Source organism: Anolis carolinensis, unplaced genomic scaffold (genome assembly GCF_035594765.1).
Source record: "Anolis carolinensis isolate JA03-04 unplaced genomic scaffold, rAnoCar3.1.pri scaffold_9, whole genome shotgun sequence".
In the NCBI taxonomy this organism is placed as follows: Eukaryota; Metazoa; Chordata; class Lepidosauria; order Squamata; family Dactyloidae; genus Anolis; species Anolis carolinensis.
In genome coordinates this window covers 29,458,933-29,477,119 of record NW_026943820.1, presented here as the reverse complement: position 1 = coordinate 29,477,119, position 18,187 = coordinate 29,458,933, and the positions used below count along the sequence as shown (strand labels likewise).

The following is an 18,187-nucleotide window of genomic DNA, read 5'->3' as shown; positions in this document are numbered from 1 at the left end:
CAATACAATACAATATTTAAAAATAAAAACAATTTTAACCTACATAATCCTACCAGGATTTCGATGGGAAGTGTGGGCCTGCTTCTGGCCAATGAGATAGTTAATTAGGCTTGTTGTTGTGTGCCTTCAAGTCATTTCAGACTTTGGGCGAGCCTAAGTCTAAAACTGTGGGCGGGGGCCAGGTAAATGACTTTGTCGGGCCGCATCCGGCCCCCGGGCCTTAGTTTGGGGACCCCTGTCCTAGAGTCAACTGATTCAACAGATGTGTTGTCGAAGGCTTTCATAGCTGGAATGATTGCTGTGAGTTTTTCGGGCTCTTGTGTCTGTTGTCCTTCCTCGCTCCAGACTCAGGGAAGCCTCCTTTGAGGTCAAAACAAAGTCAGGGCCGAGCTCTTTCCAGGAATCCCACTCCGGTTGGGCACGGTCTGCATTCCTCATGCGCTGCTTGAAGGTGACCCTACTGGGTTGCTTTCCTCTAGAAGCATTAGGCAGGATGCAGATATAGCCGTGGTTTAAGGTCATGTCTTTTTCTGGAGGGTGTGACCATATGTCGGGAAGACTTCAATTGTGCTTTTCCTGCACGGCAGAAGCGGGTTGGACTGTATTTAACATATTGGACTTCTGTCTTATTAAAAAAAACCTCCTGAATAATAGTAGTAACAATAACTATAATAATATTTATTTTATTACCCGCCTCTCCTTGTGGCACAAAAACCTTAAGATTGACTCCAGAACAAATGTATTATTATTATTATTATCATTATTATTATTATTACTATATAACCCGCCTCTCCTTGTGGCACAAAAACCTTAAGATTGACTCCAGAACAAATGCATTATTATTATTATTATTATTATTATTATTATTATTATTATTATTATTATTATATAACCCGCCTCTCCTTGTGGCACAAAAACCTTAAGATTGACTCCAGAACAAATATATTATTATTATTTTTTATTGTATGACACAGCAAACAAGATAGATATGCTGGATTTCGTATCACAAAATCACAAGTCGAACACTTCCCAAGTGTCTAGGACTGTTGTTGTTGTTGTTGTTGTTGTTATTATTATTATTATTATTATTATTATTATTATTATTATTATTATTATTATTATTATCCTGCCTCTCCTTGTGGCACAAAAGCCTTACGATTGACTCCAGAGTGAGATTATTATTACTATTATTATTATTATTATTATTATCATTATTTACTTTATTTATACTCCACTTTTCTCCCTGTGGGGACTCAAGGTGGCTGACAATCCCACACTTTAGTCAAATTTAATAACCACAATACAAAAATTAACAAAACAATTAAACAGTAACAGTGTGGTAAAAACAGAATCAAAATACAATAAATAGGCTTAAAATGGCCTTTAAAATTCACTCTCCGTGGGTTAGGCATTTTAGCTAACCCAAAAATGCTCATTCAAACATCCTGAAAAGATGGACTTCCTGGGGCGCCCCGCAGTTCGTTGTTGTTCTTTTGGGGTGCAGGAGGAGCCACAACTGGAGCCGCTTTTGAGGGAAGAGGTGCCGAGTGAGGCTTCTTTTCCTTCCTTTCCCTTCCTTTCCCTCTTCGCAGGGGCCCAGATCCACGAGCGCACCAGCGTCATCCACGTCGTGACCCAGAAGGGCTGCGTGGCCGGAGTGGAGACGGACCGGGGCCACATCGAGTGCCAGTATTTTGTGAACTGTGCCGGGCAGGTCAGACAGGCTTGGTCTCTTGCGGTTGTTGTTGTGTGTATATGCAGGCTTGTGCTGGATAGCAATTCCTGCAAATAACCCCAGTGTCTCCTTCAGGTGAGACAGAAAGCTCGTGGTACTTTGGATCACTTTGGTTTGGAAAACTGGGAAATGCTTTTTCTGGCTGTGATCATCTTCAAGGCAGTGGGCTGCCTCGGTCTCTTTTGGTGCATTGGTCCAGTGGTTCTCAACCTGTGGGTCCCCAGATGTTTTGGCCTTCAACTTCCAGCAATCCTTATTAGGTCCCTTTTATTCTGGTATTTTAAATGATGATGTTATTTTATATTGCTGCTGCAGTCCCCTCCACCAATGAAGTCGACTGACTTGTACTTGGTGGTTGATTGATTTACTGCTGTATTAACTCTTGTTTTATTGTCTTACTGTGTTTTACTATTTTTTGTATATTGTTCAATGTATTTATGCTGTTGTTTTTGTAAATTGTGCTAGTCGGGCCTTGCCCCATGTGAGCCGCCCCGAGTCCCCGTGGGGAGATGGTGGCGGGGTATAAATAAAGTTTTATTATTATTATTATCAACATCCTAACAGCTGGTAAACTGGCTGGGGTTTCTGGGAGTTGTAGGCCAAAACACCTGGGGAGGGACTCATAGGTTGAGAAACACTGATCTGGTCCCTTCTCTTAACCTATCCTATCCTTCTGATTTTGAGAGTCAAGCTAGTTGTTGGAAATCATGTTGTAAATTTTCCAGATTTTTAGCGAAAAGGATGCATTTGTCTGTGATGAGAAACTTGTTCACTTTCCAAAGTCACCGCAAACTTTCCAAAGTTTTCCAAAGTCGCCGCAAACCGTTTTGGCAATATTGTGTCTCCTTGAAGCACTCCTTTGTTTATTCGGATATGCCACACTTCTGGCAACAGTTTTAGATCCATTATGCACCCTGTATTGGTGCTTTTTATGATGTTCACATAAGCTGGATTTACACCAGCTTGGTACAGAGCATTAAGGATAAAGGTAAAGGTTTTCCCCTGATGTGAAGTCTAGTTGTGTCCAATGACTCTGGGAGTTGGTGCTCATTTCCGTTTCTAAGTAGAAGAGCCGGCGTCGTCCGTAGACACCTCCAAGGTCAAACCAGGAACAGAACATTTACTCAAATTGTGTTACATAGTGTAATAAGGAATGACAGGACTTGTAGTCCAGCATCTGGAGGAGGGCCACCTAAGATGACATGGAGGGCTGGCTGGTGGGAATTGGGGGTCCAAAGGGCCTGGAGCGTGGGGGCCCGCCTTGGCCCAGGCCTGCTTGACGGGGGGGCCGTGCCGGGGCAAAACCCACCTCCCTCCTACGTAGGAGTCCCTGACTTTCCAGGTGTGCTTTGCTTCCAGTGGGCGTACGAGCTGGGCCTCTCCAACGAGGGACCGGTCACCATCCCGCTGCACGCCTGCGAGCACTTCTACCTCCTCACACGACCCCTGAAGATCCCGCTGGACAGCAACACCCCAAGTGAGGAGCCTTCCTTGCCCCTTCCCCTTCCAACCTTTCCAGATCCTTTGATGCTCCTTTGCAGTTGAAAATAGGCCAAAAACTTCATTACAGTCCAAAGACCCAATTGGCTCAGCGTAGAAAGGTGCACAGCTGCAAACAGATTAATAAACTGCAGTTGCACAGAGTTTGTGCTCTGTTTGGCATGCAAAATTTCCTACTGTTTGGACCACAATGGCCACACCTCAATTAAAGATTAGGGAGCGAGGCCAGAACAGGCCTTTGCTTAGACTACTGTCAATTGGAAGAGAAAGTCCTGGGTCAGGCCAAGGGTCTCAATCTGAATCTGGTATAATTTTTTGGACCTTAATGAGAAAATAGAAAGAGCTTCAGCTGTGCTTTCGAGTTCCCTCTCAGATGTGGAAAGTTTTCCATATTGGAGTGTAAGGCATCCCTGGTAATCTTTAAGGAGTCCCTGAAAGCAAGGATGGGAACCTACCAAGGAGGACTGCATTCCTTCCATCCCTGGTTATTTGTTTACGCGTTTTAGTATAAAATACATTGGGGCCCATGAAGGATCAGGAGGGGGAACATTTCACAACTTTTTGCCTCCTCTTTAGGCTCTTTGGGGCATTTTGTAACTGGTTCTTTAATTTTTGAGGTTATTTGAATGGTACTTTCTTGTTTCATGTTTATTATTCTTTGCTTAATTTGTTGTATGGTTTCTTTGCTGTGTTGGAAACCGCCCTGAGTCCTCTCGAGAAGATACGGCAGTATATAAATAAAGTTATTATTATTACTATTATTGACATAAAGACAGAGTATGACACAGCAAATGAGATCTATATGCTGGATTTCGTATCACAAAACTACAAGTCGAACGCTTCCTAAGCGTTTAGGACTGTGTGATGTATTTTCGGATGATGCGTGCAGATTCCAGTCAGGTGGCCTTTTGCAGTTGACAGATCGTATTGTTGTTGTTGTTGTGGGTGTGGGTGTGGTTGTTATTGTTGTTTCTAGGCCCAGGAGAGGCTTTTTTTTAATAAGTCAGCTAGAAGCCCTATTTCAAAAGAAAGTCAAAAGCTCTGTGGGCCACCTTTGTTGTTGTTGTTGTTGTTGTTGTTGTTTCTAGGCCCAGGAAAGGCCTATTCTATTAAGTCAATCAGAAGCCCTATTTCAAAAGAAAGTCAAAAGCTCTGTGGGCCACCTTTGTTGTTGTTGTTGTTGTTGTTGTTGTTGTTTCTAGGCCCAGGAAAGGCCTATTCTATTAAGTCAATCAGAAGCCCTATTTCAAAAGAAAGTCAAAAGCTCTGTGGGCCACCTTTGTTGTTGTTGTTGTTGTTGTTTCTAGGCCCAGGAAAGGCCTATTCTATTAAGTCAATCAGAATCCCTATTTCGAAAGAAAGTCAAAAGCTCTGTGGGTCACCTTTATTATTATTATTGTTGTTGTATTTGTTGTTGTTTCTAGGCCCAGGAAAGGCCTATTCTAATAAGTCAACTAGAAGTCCTATTTCAAAAGAAAGTCAAAAGCTCTGTGGGCCATCTTTATTGTTGTTGTTGTTGTTGTTGTTGTTGTTTCTAGGCCCAGGAAAGGCCTATTCTAATAAGTCAACCAGAAGCCCTATTTCGAAAGAAAGTCAAAAGTTCTGCAGGCCACCTTTGTTGTTGTTGTTGTTGTTGTTGTTGTTGTTCTAGGCCCAGGAGAGGCCTTTTCTAATAAATCAACCAGAAGCCCTATTTTGAAAGGAAGTCAAAAGCTCTGTGGGACACCATTATTATTATTATTATTATTATTATTATTATTATTATTATTATTATTATAAACTTTATGCCCCACTTTCTCTCTGTGTGCGGACTCAAGGGGGCTGACAATCCCACACTTCAATTATAGCTTAAAGAACGCCATACACAAGTTAAGAAAACAACTATAAATAGTAACAGTGTGGTCACCAATTGCACCTGAAGTAGGAAAAGGGTCAGAAAGCTGCAGAGGCAGGACCTGGGCTGAGGTTCTGGATGTCCTCCTAGAAGGAGAGATGGAGCTCATGCACCGGAGCCAAGGGGACGATCTCCCCGCTGTGCCCAACACCTGGCTTGAAACCCGTGTCCACCCCTGCCTGTCCCGGCCAACCCGTGTCCCCTTTGCCTCTGCAGCCATCGTGGACCCTGACGGGAGGATCTACATCCGGGGCTGGCAGGGCGGCATCCTCTCCGGCGGCTTTGAGAAGAACCCCAAGCCCATTTTCACCGAGGGCCGGAACCAGCTGGAGATCCAGACCCTGCAGGAGGACTGGGATCACTTTGGTGGGTAGAGAGCAGAGGTTTGCAAACTTTTAAAGCAGAGGGCCAGTCCACAATCCTTCAGACTGTTGAGGGGGCCGGATTATCATTTGGGGGAAAAAAGCCGAACAACTTCCTATGCACATTGCACATGTCTTATTTGTAGTGCAAAACAACAACAATAACAATGAAAGAACAATACAATATTTAAAAATGAAAACAGTTGTAACCAACATAAACCTATCAGATTTTCAATAGGAAGTGTGGGCCTTCTTCTGGCCAATGAGATAGTCAGGTTAATTAGGACTGTTGTTGTTGTCTGTCTTCAAGTCATTTCAGACTCTGGGCGAGCCTAAGTCTAAAATTATTTATTTATTCATTTACTACATTTATATCTCGCCCCAAAGGGAACTCAGAGCAGCTGTATGTACATACAATATATTGTATTATTAGCATAGCACAATATTAGCATTATATATTACTATAGTGAACTATACCACTATACTGTAATATTATATGTAATATATAACATATAATTAATATTATATGGTATTATAATTATTATTATATTGTATAAAATGATAATATTATCAATATCATAAGTATATTCAATATATTATATTATTAAAACTGATATAAAAAATTATACATCAGGGCGGGGGCCAGGTAAATGACCTTGGAGGGCCGCATCTGGCCCCCGGGCCTTAGTTTGGGGACCCCTGGTATAGAGTGTCCCTATTCTCACCCTCTTTCTCTCACAAGAAATGCCTGAATGTCGGTGTTAAGAAAGTGCTCCATACTTTGTGGAGGGATTCTGAGTGCTGTAGTTTCCTCAATGTCAATGTTCCAGTGACTGTTTATCGCTCACATTGTGCCCACAGGGTAGTGTTTTTGGTTGCTTGAGAGTTACCACTAAGAAATAGGCCTCGCTAACATTACACTTCCCATACTAGATTATACTATCAACTTTGTATTGAGTTAATGTTGACATTGAGAAAGAGCCATTACAAGCAAATTAAGGCCCCTGCCATATAAAATCCAGATTATCTGCCTTGAACTTGAGTATATTATTATTATTATTATTACTACAGTAGAGTCTCACCTATCCAACATAAACGGGCCGGCAGAACGTTGGATAAGCGAATATGTTGGATAATAAGGAGAGATTAAGGAAAAGCCTATTAAACATCAAATTAGGTTATGATTTTACAAACTAAGCACCAAAACATCATGTTAGACAACAAATTTGACAGAAAAGGTAGTTCAATACGTAGTAATGCTATGTAGTAATTACTGTATTTACGAATTTAGCACCAAAATATCACGATGTATTGAAAACATTGACTAGAAAAATGCGTTGGATAATCCAGAACGTTGGATAAGCGAGTGTTGGATAAGTGAGACTCTACTGTATTATTATTTACTACATTTATATCCCGCTCTTCTCACCCCAGAGGGGACTCAGAGCGGCTTACAAATAAATGTACATTCAATATATTATATGGCAGTGTAGACTCAATATTTATTTCTCGTATCAGAAGTTGTAATGTATTTAAAAACTCAAAGTCAAGAACTTGGCATTATTCAAGATTTCCACTTGCCCAGCCTTATATTTTAACTTGTATTGTTCTTATTCGGTGGCTTTATTTACCACTATATTGTTGTTAAAATGTTGGTTTAATATGTATAATGTTAAATGTGGATGATGTCAAAGCAGGTTATGTGGGTTATCTTCTTTGATAATATAGATTACTTGGCAGTGTAGAAGGGGTCTGAGACAAAGACAAACTTAACAGAACACAGCTTGACTGTATTATAAAAAATGCTTTGAGTGCCGTGTGCAGCAATAATAATAATAACAATAATAATAATAACAATTAATAAATCTTTATTTATATCCCACTTTTCTCTCTCGCAGGACCCAAAGCGACTTACAACATATTAAAATCACATAAACAACAGTCACAGTACATCTGTAATATAATGTTAGTTACATGGCAGTTAATATTTATTTTACTTTCATTTTTATTTAAAGAATTATTTATTTTATCTTTTGCCAGTTGCTTGAGAGTTTTGGTTAACTGAGAGTCTACTGTAGTTGGATACCTAGGGACACAGGGTGTATCTACACTGTAGAATGGATGCAGTTTGTTCCTACTCGAACAGCAGTAGGATCGAGGGAGATGTAGTTTTGCAATGTCTTTAGCCTTCTCTGCAGTTTCTGTCATAGGAATGGTGGGAGTTGAATTCCAAAACACCTGGAGGGCCGAAGTTTGCCCATGCCTGGTCTAGACCAACTCTATAGTCTGCTGGTACCAGGTATCTGAGTGGTTTATGTAAACCTCTTTTTTAATATTTTTGTCTCTCTCTTGCGCTGGTCCTCGCAGAGCCCCTCCTGAGCGCCCTCCTGCGGCGCATGCCGGGCCTGGAAGCCCTGGAGATCGTGCAGCTGGTCAACTGCCCAGAGTCCTTCACTCCGGACATGCGGTGCATCATGGGGGAGTCGCCCAACGTGCAAGGCTACTTTGTCCTGGCCGGCATGAACTCGGCCGGAACGTCCTTTGGCGGAGGAGCAGGCAAGTAAGTGGCCTCTCCACTCACCCAATGGCAGTCGTTATGTATACATTTATTTACTTATTTAAGGCTGGTATTGATTTATTTTAAAAAGGAAAGGCGGGGGAAGAAGAAGAGGGTAGTCACACTTGAAGTCTAATGTGTTTTGGCCTTAGCTTTTAAACCAAGCTTGAACAGAATTAGAATACCAATAGCATCTTTTACTTTAGATAGATAGATAGATAGATAGATAGATAGATAGATAGATATTAGTGTTGTGCTTTCCTGTGGAATTGCTGTTCATTTTGTGTAGTTTCATTCGTTTCATCTCATTTTCATATTCGTGTCCCGCTAACTAAAATGAGCCGCCTATGCAACACGAATTTTCGTCTGGCTTACGAAAAAAAACTGAAAACTTTCAGACCATTGGCTGGGCTAGAGGGGTGAAAATCACCACACACGGAAGGCATTTCGACCCCTTTTAGCTCACCAACTTTTAAAATGTTTGAGTCTTCCCCAGAGTACTATTGTTATTAATATTAATGTTATTATTAACACCCATTGGCACACATCAGCTGTCATGGGGAAGCAGACATCTCTCAGACCCAGCTTAGGGTCCCAGAGTAACAGAGTGTCTATAAAAATTTTCATTTGCATTGTTGTTCGGTTCCTGATGTTATTGTACTTTTGTTCTACATTTGTAAGTTGCCCCGAGTCCCCATGGGGAGATGGAGGCAGGATATAAGAATAAAATTATTATTATTATTATTATTATTATTATTATTATTATTATTATTATTATTATTTTCTCTCCCAGAATTGGCTTAGGGTCCCACAATAACTGTTGTTATTATTATTAACAACACCCATTGGCACACATGAGCTGTCATGGGAAAGCAGCTCTCTGTCAATACTAAAGGAAAACGAAAGCAAGCACGATGACAGTGCAGCCTTCATTTTCGTGTCGCCTCGCGTTTCCTACTAAAATGTCACCATTCGTTTTGTGTAGACGGTCGAAACAAAACGATAGCACGAAGGAAAAATTTTCACGCACATCCCTAATATCCATCAACCTATCTGTATCCGTCTATATATCAATCCATACGTCTGTATATCCACCCATGTATCTGTCCATCCATCCATATATCAATCCATCACTCATCTCATTGAGGGCCTGTTTTGCTTTCTTCTCTCTGCTTGCGATGCCTGCTTCCTCCCCTCTCTGTCTTCCTGCCTGTGTCTCCCTTGCCCTCCATGCGCTGCTTGGCTCATGCGCTGGCACCCACTGATCCCCGGCCCTGTCTGTCTTCCCCGTGGGCAGGTTCCTGGCCGAGTGGATGGTCCACGGCTACCCTTCGGACAACGTCTGGCCCTTGGACCTCAAGCGCTTTGGGGCCTTGCAGGGCAGCCGCACCTTCCTCCGCCACCGCGTCATGGAGGTCATGCGTAAGTAGGGATTATCGGAAATAGCGGAATACAAATATATTATTATTATTATTATTATTATTATTATTATTATTATTATTATTATTATTATTATTATATCTTGTATGCTTGCTCAACACACAGGGGAAGTATATCCTATCCATAACTGAACTTCAGTAAGAAAAGTGCTTGTATAGTGAATTAATACAATATGTTTATGAGTAAACAAGATATGTTATTCTTCAGTGAAGACTTTTTTTAAAACAAATCTCTTGAGTGCCTATTTTAAACTAAGAGGTTTCAAGGGAGTCTCATATGTCTATTGGGCAATTGCAATTTCAACTTCAAAGAAGCAACCATCGTCTTGCTAACCAAATATATATTTTGTAACGGCATGTCCTTATCCTTGGCAGTTCGAAGACATGGTTCTTCAGTCTAACAGCCGAGTAACCTGTGTGGCATTACATGAATGCTTATGAATTTGACTTGTTCAAAGGGTTGGCTTCTAATTTTATTGTATTATGATATACTGGTAGTGATCCTGCCAGTTGTGTAAGCCGCCCTGAGTCCCCTCGGGGAGAAGGGCAGGGTAGAAATATAGGAAATAATAATAATAATAATAACAACAAGGTCGAGCTTTTCTTGACTAGTGGTTTTCAAAAGTTGGTCTCCACATGGTTATGGAGATTCCAATTTGCCATCATTTTTCCTTTTCAATAAGGTTGTTATTGTTATTTATTTCCAAAGGGATACACACTTTTTACCTTTGTGAACTTGATATAGACACAGCAGGGTCTACTCCCATCCCAATTTGCACTTCCAAGAATTTGCAGCACTTTATCAGTCACCTTGTGTTTACAATATTTATATGGTGCACCTTACCCAGTCTACTTTTACAACCTCTCCATTTTAATCTATGTTTTTATTAGTTCTTGTCATTTTTTTTAATTTGGCTAATGTTTAAATTTTTATAATTGTGCATGTCTCTTGTCTATTGTTGTGTTTTATATTGCTATTGTTTTTATTTGGGCTCGGCCCCATGTAAGCTGCCCTGAGTCCCCTTTGGGGAGATAGAGGCGGGGTATAAAAATAAAGTTGTTATTATTATTATTATTATTATTATTACCCAGAAACAGGGTGCAGTTACAGTAGAGTCTCACTTATCCAACATAAACGGGCCAGCAGAACGTTGGATAAGCGGATATGTTGGATAATAAGGAGGGATTAAGGAGAAGCCTATTAAACATCAAATTAGGTTATGATTTTACAAATTAAGCACCAAAACATCATGTTATACAACAAATTTGACAGAAAAAGTAGTTCAATATGCAGTAATGCTACGTAGTAATTACTGTATTTATGAATTTAGCACCAAAATATCACGATATATTGAAAACATTGACTACAAAAATGCGTTGGATAATCCAGAACGTTGGATAAGTGAGTGTTGGATAAGTGAGACTCTAATGTATTTCCCATAGGGATCTGGGAAATGAATGGCTCAAGTTTGCCAAGCATAGAGCAAAGAAAGAGGCCGAGGTGTGCCAAGTGTTCTGAAAGTGTCCTTCCTCTGTTGTTTTTGCCCCGCAGCCCTGATCTATGACCTCAAGGTTCCCCGATGGGACTTCCAGACCGGGAGGCAGCTGCGCACCTCTCCCCTCTACGACCGCCTGGACGCCCAGGGCGCCCGATGGATGGAGAAGCACGGCTTCGAGAGGGCCAAGTACTTTGTGCCGCCCGGGAGAGGTGAGTCGAGGTCTCCTGTGTCCCGAGAGAGCCGAGCGGCCACCCCGTCCCTTCCGGTCAGCCGGCCTCAAGGCCTGTCCTTGCCTCCCCCCCTCCCTTTAGACCTGCTGGCCCTGGACGCCAGCAAGACCTTCTACAAGCCGGACTGGTTCGACATCGTGGGCGAAGAGGTCAAGTGCTGCAAGGAGGCCGTCTGCGTCATCGACATGTCCTCCTTCACCAAGTTCGAAATCAGCGTAAGCATGGAAGGGACTCCGAGGGCCATCTAGTCCAATCCATTGAGGAAGGCACAATCCAATCCCTCCTGGCAGATGACCATCCAGCCTGTCATAGAATCTTAGCATTGCCAACAGTTCCCAAGTTACAAACAAGATCGGTTATGTAGGTTTGTTCTCAAGTTGAATTTGTTTGTAAGTCAGAGCAGGGACATTTTTAAGCTGGAGGCTTTTAGGCAGAGGCTGAATGGCCATCTATCAGGGGTGCTTTGAATGTGATTTTCCTGCTTCTTCACAGAATGGGGTTAATAATAATAATAATAATAAAACTTTATTTATACCCCGCCACCATCTCCCCGTGGGGACTCAGGGCGGCTCACAACGTTACAAAAGTAACAGCACAAATACAGTAGAGTCTCACTTATCCAACATAAACGGGCCGGCAGAATGTTGGATAAGCAAATATGTTGGATAATAAGGAGGCATTAAGGAAAAGCCTATTAAACATCAAATTAGGTTATGAATTTACAAATTAAGCACCAAAACATCATGTTATACAACAAATTTGAGAGAAAAAGTAGTTCAATACACAGTAATGCTATGTAGTAATTACTGTATTTACGAATTTAGCACCAAAATATCATGATGTATTGAAAACATTAACTACAAAAATACGTTGGATAATCCAGAATGTTGGATAAGCGTATGTTGGATAAGTGAGACTCTACTGTACATTAAACAATATACACAGTTTAAAACACAAGAAGATGATAAAACAGAAGTTAAAACAAAGGTTTATACAACAGTGATAATATCAAACAACCACCAATGCAATTCAGTCAACTTCAAAGGTGGGGGGGGGGGACTATAGCAGCAATATAAGATAAGATTGGACTGGACTGGATGGCCCTTGAGGTCTCTTCCAACTCTATTTCTATGATTTTATGATTCTAAGTGCAAATCTAGTCAAAATAATAATATAATTGTTATGTTTATTATTGTTTATTATTATTTTTATTATTATTACAGTAGAGTCTCACTTTTACCCAACATAAATGGGCCGGCAGAACGTTGGATAAGCGAATAAGTTGGATAATAAGGAGAGATTAAGGAGAAGCCTATTAAACATCAAATTAGGTTATGATTTTACAAATTAAGCACCAAAACATCATGTTATACAACAAATTTGACAGAAAAAGTAGTTCAATACGCAGCAATGTTATGTTGTATTTATGTATTTAGTATGTATTATGTATTACTGTATTTATGAATTTAGCACCAAAATATCACGATGTATTGAAAACATTGACTACAAAAATGCCTTGGATAAGCGAGACTCTACTGTATTATGTTTGTTTATAACTAGCTTAGGTACCCAATGTTGCCTGGATTATTTGAAAAAGTCATTTTTTAATTGCACAAAATGCATAGGTTGCAGGTGAACTACAACTCACATTATGACAAATTAACCCCGAGAAATTCCATCAGTACTTAAAGTCTATTTATGTCGGGCAAGTTTGCTCTGGATGCATCATGGATGGGGATCAGTGTGCTCTTGAACTGTAGGATAAACTACAACTTCCACTATGGTGGATCAGTCCCTCAAATCCCTCCAGGAGGTTGAGTGAGTCCTGGGGGTTCTGTGTGCCAAATTTGGTCCGGGTCGCTCATTGGTGGAAGTCACAGTTTCTCTGGTTGTGGGTGAACTACAACTCCCAGAAAGGAAGGTCAGTTCTCCCCAAAGCCCTCAGTAATCAAATTTCGGCATATCAGGTCTGTGTGCAAAGTTTGGTCCAGATCCATCGGTGTTTGGGTTCACAGTGCTCTCTGGATGTAGGTTTCACAGTTTCTCTGGTTGTGGGTGAACTACAACTCCCCCAAATCAAGGTGAATTTTCCCCATTGTTGGCAGAGTTCAGAGTGCTCTTAGATTGCAGGCGAACTATACATCCCAGTCCCCACAAGGAAACACATAAAATCATGTTGAATTCTCCCCAGACCTCTCTAGTATCTATATATATAAAAGAGTGATGGCATCACGGCGACCCACAAAACAACAAAACTACAGGCCCCCCAACCTCGAAATTTGACAACACAACCCATCATCCACGCTTCTAGGTTGATACAACGAAAAGAAAAGAAAAATAAAGTCCTAATTAGAGAGAGAGAAATAATTGCTTTTATCCAATTGCTGCCAGTTAGAAGGCTAAGCTCCTCCAACTTGGTCTCCTAGCAACCCAATAAAAAATAATAAAAAACACTAAAAATTAATACAATAAAATACTATAATAACAGAAAATAACTAAAAATAATACAAGAAAATAATAAAATATAATAAATAAAAATATAACTTACAATAAAATTAATAAAAAAATGCAAATAACGTCAAATAAAAATTACACAACAATTTTTAACCAATACCACCACCACTTTGCCACAGCAATGCGTGGCCGGGCACAGCTAGTATTCTATACCTCTGTTTGCTGTGTGCCATCGAAAAGGGTAGGAAAGGGTTATGGGAGAGGCGGTGGGCGGGGTCATGGAAATTCATGGTGCCTGATGCAGTCCACAGGAGAGCAAGCGCTGGACGTCCTTCAGTACCTCTTCTCCAACGACCTGGACGTCCCGGTCGGACACATCGTGCACACAGGGATGCTCAACCACAGCGGCGGGTACGAGAACGACTGCAGCATCGTCCGCGTCAACAAGCGCAGGTGAGAGCGACGCTGCTGGGGCTCGGCTTGGCCTGCGTTTGCTGCTTTTGGCCCTGGAAGGAGAGGCAGGAGAGGGACAGATCCACCCAGGACCAGGAAGGGGAAGGGCCTGACTACAATTGGGCAAACCCTGGGCCAGCAGTTCGAAAACATGCCAATGTGAGTAGATCAATAGGTACCGCTCTGGGGGGAAGGTAACAGCGCTCCATGCAGTCGTGCCAGTGGCCACATGACCTTGGAGGTGTCTACGGACAACGCCGGCTCTCCGGCTTAGAAATGGAGATGAGCACCAACCCCCAGAGTCAGACATGACTAGACTTAACGTCAGGGGAAAACCTTTACTGTTCTATGTATATGTTGATTTTCCAGTTGGACTGTGCCTCTTTCGTCTGGGTGGGGTTATAGACAAGTGATTGTACTGAGCATGTTCAGACTCAGGACTCCATTTTGTAGACAGTCTCCAACCCCCAGAGTTGGACACGACTAGACTTAACCCTGGAGGTTTTTGGGCCCTAACCCTAACTCTCCAAAAATCTGGAGGGCCGAGGTTTGCCCATGCCTCCTCTTGTGCCTTCATTGAGCTGGGAATTCCCTCACGGGTTTTGGTCTAACTTCTCCATTGACCTCCTCACGCTGCTCTTGAATGTCCATGGTGCCCCTTCCCACGCTTCTTGATCCTTGCGCTGAGCTGTCTCCCCTCTGGCTTGCCTTGCAGCTTCTTCATGATCTCCCCCACCGACCAGCAGGTCCATTGCTGGGCCTGGCTGAAGAAGCACATGCCCGAGGACAGCAACCTCGTCTTGGAGGACGTCACCTGGAAGTACACAGGTGAGGCCGGGCGGGGCACCTGGGGACCCTTCAGGCCACACAGCTACTGTGAGCATCCCGTTTTAACTGACTCATCTGCATCTTATGCACCATTTTTACCCTCTGGATTTTCAGTTATATTTATTTATTTCCAGGTTTTAAATTCTGTGGATGTGTTTTATGTTGTTTTATATTGTTGTATTGTCTTGTGTTCTAAAACTGTCCGTCTGAATTCGGAACTCCCAGAGTAGTTTGACGTGTTCACTTTCTGTAACCTTTTCCGGCTTGTGATCCCGCCGATTCTTTGTCGCAGGCAGATGGTGTTTGTGGCACAAATTCCAATGATCATCTGAGCCATGGTGTTATGCCTCTGCTTGTAGGTCTGTTTGCGCAATCTTCTTGCAGCAGCTGCGGATGTGATGATGATGATGATGATTATTATTATTACAGTTAAAAAGTGTCCTCTTAATGTGTTGTCGAAGGCTTTCATGGCCGGGATCACAGGGTTGTTGTATGTCTTTCGGGCTGTGTGGCCATGTTCCAGAAGTATTCTCTCCTGACGTTTCGCCCACATCTATGGCAGGCATCCTCAGAGGCTGTGAGGTATGGATAAACTAAGTAAGGAAAGGAAAGAATATATATCTGTGTAGAGTCCAAGGTGTGGCAAGAGTCCTTTGTCACTGGGAAGCCAACATTAATGTTTCAGTTAATCACCCTAATTAGCATTGGAAAGGTTTTGTCTCTTGCCTGGGAGCATCCTTTGTTCAGTCAAGCCCTCATTGTGTTGGTTCCCATCTACTGTTTTGATTTTGGAGTTTTGTAATACTGATAACCAGATTTTGTTCATTTTCATGGTTCCTTCCTTTCTGTTGAAGTTGTCCACATGCTTGTGGATTTCAGTGGCTTCTCTGTGTAGTCTGCTGACATGATAGTTGTTAGAATGGTCCAGCATTTTTGTGTTCTCAAATAGTATCCTGTGTCCAGGCTGGCTCATCAAATGCTCTGCTATGGCTGATTTCTCTGGTTGAATTAGTCTGCAGTGCCCTCTTAATGTTTACATGTAATTGGTTGTACTCCATTTGGATTTGATATTCGCCTTGGGCTCCATTCCTTCTTCAACTTGGCTTGGGATCCTTTCCAAACCAGAGTCCACTTCTGTTGACTGCTGCTGCTGACTTGTTGAGCCGAGAAAATGGGAAGAATTCCGGAGAGGGTGGCCTCCTTGCATGGGGTCTTTTTCTGCAGAGATCTCACAGGTGTCAATGCTTCTGCTCTTCTCTCGGCAGCCTTGAACCTGATCGGCCCCCGTGCGGTGGACGTCCTCTCCGAGCTCTCCTACGCGCCCATGACGCCCGACCACTTCCCCTCCCTCTTTTGCAAGGTATGGACGGGACCCCTCTCTTGCTTTGGGAACCTGGCTTGCTGAGAGAGAGCTTTTATCCTCAGGCTGTGTCTCTATTGAACTCTCTGGTTTCACACTGATGTGGCATTATGCAGTTGTGCGAATGTGGAAGGGTGGGTGCTTGGTTTTGTAATTTGTACATACATAATGTGATGGGGGTGGCATTTAATTTTGTTGTGCAACGTACAATGACAACAAAAGTGATTCTCTTCTGCTTTGGGCCTCGTTCCCGCAGGAGATGAGCGTGGGCTACGCCAACGGCATCCGCGTCATGAGCATGACCCACACCGGGGAGCCTGGCTTCATGCTCTACATTCCCATTGAGGTGAGGGGCGCTCTTAAGCAACTTAGTGTTCAGATACATCCCATCATGGTTTTTTTTACTCATCTTCATGTCCTCTGGGTTAGGCCTCATCTTCCAATACATCACTTGTTTGGATCCACTCATAACTATTTATTAATTTATTTCCAATATTTCTATCCCGCCCTTCTCACCTGAAGGGACTCAGGGCGGCGTACAATTGGCAGCAATTCAACAACATATAAAAATGTATTACAACAAAACAACAACATATAAAAATATATTACAACCAATTAAATGCAGTATAAAATACAAAACATAAAACATATGCTTAAAATCCGTTCGTCCAATATCCTCCAACTTTATCCATATAACAGTCTGGGTCGTCTTTATCATTTAACTATTCTATTTATTAGCTAACCTGTGTTAATTTTGCAATGGATAGAGGCATTTCCTTCTGGGTCTAGGCATGATGAAATTGCTATATAGTCAGGCCCATATCAAAACAGGATTAAAATGATTTTAACATTTTATCTTGTATGTGGTTTTTATGACTTGTTTTTATGGTTTGATTATTGGTTTTATTGGTTTCTTGTCTTGTTTTTATTGTTCTATTCGGGCTTGGCCCCATGTAAGCCGCCCCGAGTCCCTTTGGGGAGATGGGGCGGGGTATAAGAATAAAATTATTATTATTATTATTATTGTTATTGTTATTATTATTATTATTATTAAATATTTTTATTCAGAAAAAGAATATTATATATATGTGTGTATGTGTGTGTGTGTGTGTGTAGTTAGACAAGACTAATACAACATAATAATAATTATTGTTGTTATTATTTATTTATTTATTTATTACAATATTTATATCTCGCCCTTCTCACCCAATAGGGGACTCAGGGCGGCTTACAATAAAAAACATATATAAAATTGTACAATACATTGTGAATCAATTGAAAAGTTATTAAATTACATAATAATAATAATAATAATAATAATAATAATAATAATAATAATAATAATACTTTATTTATATACTGCCCTATCTCCTCAGGAGACTCAGGGCGGTTTCCAAAATGATAAAAACAATACAATACAATACACATAATAAAAACAGAACCATACAACAATTTAAAAATAATACAAGTAATAAAAATAATAATACAAATAAAAATAATACAAATAATACATGTAAACAAGCTTTGTAATATATATATATATACACACACACATAATATGTGTGTGTGTGTGTGTGTATATATATATATATACATTTTAAAATAAAAAGAACTTGTTTTCCTTGAGGCTCAAAGGTGCTTCCCGCACAAGGCTCCCTTTCTGCCCAGCCAGACCCGGCTTCCTGTTAACGCTTTGCTCAAAGAGAGTCCTTTATGGCTTCCAGGAATAGGGTTCTTGTTGGAATTATTAACTGAAAAAACTGGGCTGTTTCTTGACGTAGGAGTTCTGCTAATTGGATGAACTGGGAACGCAGGGAAAGAGCCCTGCTTGTTCCCAGTTGCTGTTTTTTCCCAGTATGAAAATGATGCGGTTGGC

At 41.4% G+C, this 18,187-nt stretch overlaps 1 protein-coding gene across 1 annotated transcript in view; it reads left to right on the top strand.

Annotated features, from left to right (window-relative positions):
* The window catches only part of pdpr (pyruvate dehydrogenase phosphatase regulatory subunit), a 32,983-nt gene that overhangs the window by 8,663 nt on the left and 6,133 nt on the right, over nucleotides 1-18,187 (top strand). The window contains exons 7-17 of the mRNA XM_062961527.1: nucleotides 1,593-1,714; nucleotides 3,095-3,212; nucleotides 5,346-5,495; nucleotides 7,859-8,051; nucleotides 9,346-9,470; nucleotides 11,040-11,195; nucleotides 11,298-11,431; nucleotides 13,975-14,123; nucleotides 14,839-14,951; nucleotides 16,217-16,311; nucleotides 16,568-16,657. Of these exons, the coding sequence (XP_062817597.1) occupies nucleotides 1,593-1,714; nucleotides 3,095-3,212; nucleotides 5,346-5,495; nucleotides 7,859-8,051; nucleotides 9,346-9,470; nucleotides 11,040-11,195; nucleotides 11,298-11,431; nucleotides 13,975-14,123; nucleotides 14,839-14,951; nucleotides 16,217-16,311; nucleotides 16,568-16,657 (1,445 nt within the window). The remainder of the gene's footprint in view (nucleotides 1-1,592; nucleotides 1,715-3,094; nucleotides 3,213-5,345; nucleotides 5,496-7,858; nucleotides 8,052-9,345; nucleotides 9,471-11,039; nucleotides 11,196-11,297; nucleotides 11,432-13,974; nucleotides 14,124-14,838; nucleotides 14,952-16,216; nucleotides 16,312-16,567; nucleotides 16,658-18,187) is intronic.